The 3,034-nt window shown below is 45.7% G+C and overlaps 1 protein-coding gene across 2 annotated transcripts in view; it reads left to right on the top strand.

Annotated features, from left to right (window-relative positions):
- Window positions 1–2,671: 2,671 nt before the first annotated feature.
- NAF1 (nuclear assembly factor 1 ribonucleoprotein) overlaps window positions 2,672–3,034 on the top strand; it is a 22,135-nt gene continuing 21,772 nt past the window's right edge. Inside the window, exon 1 of one of the 2 annotated variants that reach the window (XM_026065404.1) lies at window positions 2,672–3,034. In XM_026065404.1, coding sequence (XP_025921189.1) covers window positions 2,789–3,034 — 246 coding nt within the window. In that variant the 5' untranslated portion in view covers window positions 2,672–2,788. The other variant, XM_026065405.1, reaches the window with a different exon arrangement.

Here is a 3,034-nt window from a genome sequence, read left to right as displayed (position 1 = left end):
GAGAAGTGTTATCTTATATGTTAAATGCTAACCTGCAGTGTTCAGACAAAGTATCTTCTTGTTCAAAAGATACTGCCAATTCTGCACAAATCTGGAGGAAACTGTCAAAACACAGTCAAGTTGCCAGACTACAACTACAAAATTCTTATTAAAACACTTTAAAAAGCAGGAAACACGTGATTCATGAGACAGGTGAACTAGTTTGCTTACAGAAGTGCTTACAGAAGTGCAAGGCAGAAACTTGCATATGCTTTTGCATTATTAAGCACTTTATATTTAGCACATCAGATTAATTTTCATTTCCTCATCATTCAGCTAGTTCAGCCCTATACTATCACACAGATTATTTTACTTTTTTATTAGGAAAGAATTTGATCTCCTCCCGGCCACACTGATCAACTTCCTCACACAGATGAACTCACAAATGCTGTATTACAGACAATTTCAGGCAAATCTTAAGCCCCAGTCCTCCAAAACTAAATAAATGAGCAAAAATTTCAACCTAATGAAAAACTCTGCTTGCTTAATTTTGAAATGAAACCATTGCAGGATCTGTTTTTGCAGGATTGGGTTTTAGCAGGACTCTGCCTCTATTTAATTGTATATATGTCTCCTCATTTCTGTCACTTCATTAGGGAAGAAAACATATTTGCAAGTGAGATTCAATACAAACTATTTTTATGAGTCTTCAACATTTAATTCCTGTGCAGCTGTTTTGGCATCTAATTACGGTTGACATTTACTTGTGTGAATTTCCACAGATCCTTTTTGTTAAAGAGCTTGCAGTATAGGGCTGTAATATTCAGACCATGTGCCTTTACAGATCCTAACTTCAGGATCCCAGTGTAGTCAATGGAGACAAGTAGATTCCTAATCTAGGTATTTTGATTAACTGTGAAAGTTTACTGGGAGTTATACTGCTGAATTACTCTACATGCATATATGTATAGGCTTAATTTTCCTACTAAGTTCTACTGGTTGTATCTTCTGTGTCATGTTGCAAACAAAGTAATATTCCCAGCAGAGTGACTGCAGGGGAGGACATCTATTGCCTGTTGGATGTTCACTCCTGCCTGTTTTGGGGTATTTGTGAAGCACTCCTGTGACTTTCTTTTCAATGTAATTTTGACATTCTGGAGTAGAATGAAATGTTGAGTACCCTTTGAGCTATAAGCATGCAGTTCTCTCAGAGCTGGAGGGGAAGTTTATTACATAGAAAATGTGCACTGGGAAATGTACCTTCCTCTTCTATGGTCTTATCATATATTCAAATCCCAGTCCTCTTTGGCACTCTCAGAATTATCACATGGAATACTTTATTATCTCATGGGGTTCCTCCTCCTTGGAACTCTCTTGCACTGTGCTGCTCACCCAGGGCAATCCCTGTAGCCTGGGACTGAAGACAGCCTTCAGTCCTGATTTGGAAGCCAGAGCAAAAGGAAGTGTCACGAGGCTCTGTGAGGGTCAGGAACAAATACTGCTGGTGCAGGAGTACAGTTAATTTGGAGTCTGGGAAAGGGGCCTTTTTGTAGGCTCGCAGTCAGCACGACCTCTTGATGTTGCCTTTTGCAGACTTGGTTTTGTCAAGGGTAAATTATGCTCAGTAGAAGATGTGTCTTGTCTCCTGAGTCATTGACCTGGGAAGAGCTTTAAGTCCCCAGAACCATGAAAGCTGGGACAGGGGGTTCCTCCTGTCTCTCCCACAGGAAAGGGTACCATGTATGCTAGGGCCCGGAATAAAAAGAGAAATGACAATTCCTAATATGCCAAAGAGTTCCTCCAGAGAGTGTATGAGGCATTGGACAGACACCAAAACCCCCTCAAGCTACAGAAGAATAACAACAAAAATGTATGGTGAACCTAGAACACTAAATGGACATGTATGTTGTGGTGAATGGTTTGATGACCTTAAAGATGTGGTCAGGTGTTATAGGTAGCAGGTTAGGTATTACTATAGGATTAAGTATTGCTGTAATAGATATTAGCTTAAGTGCTTCTGAAGTTTTAATTACAGGAATCTTTTGTATGTTGTCAGCATATTTATGAAATTTATTATCAGAATTTATTATCAGAACTAATACACTCCAGTCGGTCCCAGTTAGAATTATGCCCATGTAGCATAGAGTAGCAGTGACCTCTAGCTTTGTCTTTCAAGCAAACCTAAGGAAAACAAAACTTACCATGTTTGATTTAATCATGAAATTTATCAAGCATTAAGACTTAAGTAAACAAGATTTAAAATTATGACAAGATGCAAGCTGAATACATATAATTAATTATGGTTGTTATATTATCAGTGACAGTGTGTTCTGCCCATCAATTAACAACACTTATCTCTCTTCAGTTTTTAACAGACTGGTCTATTTTAACAAAAGGCCCAGATCTATCAGAGGTTAGACAGGCCTCATAATGAATTAAACCTTAGGAAATTAAGTCAGTGACTTTCTACTCCCCCTTAATGGCCTCCGCGGTCGYCCCTCCCAGACCGGGGCGGCAGCCGTTGAGCTCCGCCCCTTCCCCCCCCCCGCAGGAGACGTTGCCCCCACAACCGCCGCTCCCCGCGCCAACCGCGGTGACGCAGTACAGAGGCACCGCCCCCCGCCGCGCTGGCACGCCCTCCTTGGCCCGCGCAAGCGTCCTGCCCTGTCCCTCGCCGTAGCTCAGGCAAGCACTGCCACTACCTGCGCGCCTCCGCCGGCGGCCGGAAGTCGCATGCGGCCGTGGGCGGGGCCGCCGGCCGCGTGGGGCGGCTGAAGAGAGGCGGGAGGCGCGTGCCGCGCGCGGGGCCATGGAGGTGGTGGCGCAGCTGGAGATGCTGACGTTTGAGCGCGGCCTCGGGCCCGGCCCGCAGGCGCCGGTTGCCCCGAGCCCCCGCGAGGGCGATGGGGAAGGAGAAGGGGAAGGCCGGGACCCGCCGCCCCAAGCCGAGGAAGCGCGCTGCTCCCCGCCGCGGGAAGGGGCACCGGTACCGGTAGTGCCGCCACGAGAAGGCACGCCGCCGCCGCCGCGGGAAGGGGCACCGGTACCGGTAGTG

This window comes from Apteryx rowi, unplaced genomic scaffold, assembly GCF_003343035.1.
Source record: "Apteryx rowi isolate R43461 unplaced genomic scaffold, aptRow1 scaffold_227, whole genome shotgun sequence".
Lineage (NCBI taxonomy): Eukaryota > Metazoa > Chordata > Aves > Apterygiformes > Apterygidae > Apteryx > Apteryx rowi.
The sequence above is the reverse complement of the archived record's forward strand: the minus strand, read 5'-3'. Positions and strand labels throughout refer to the sequence as shown.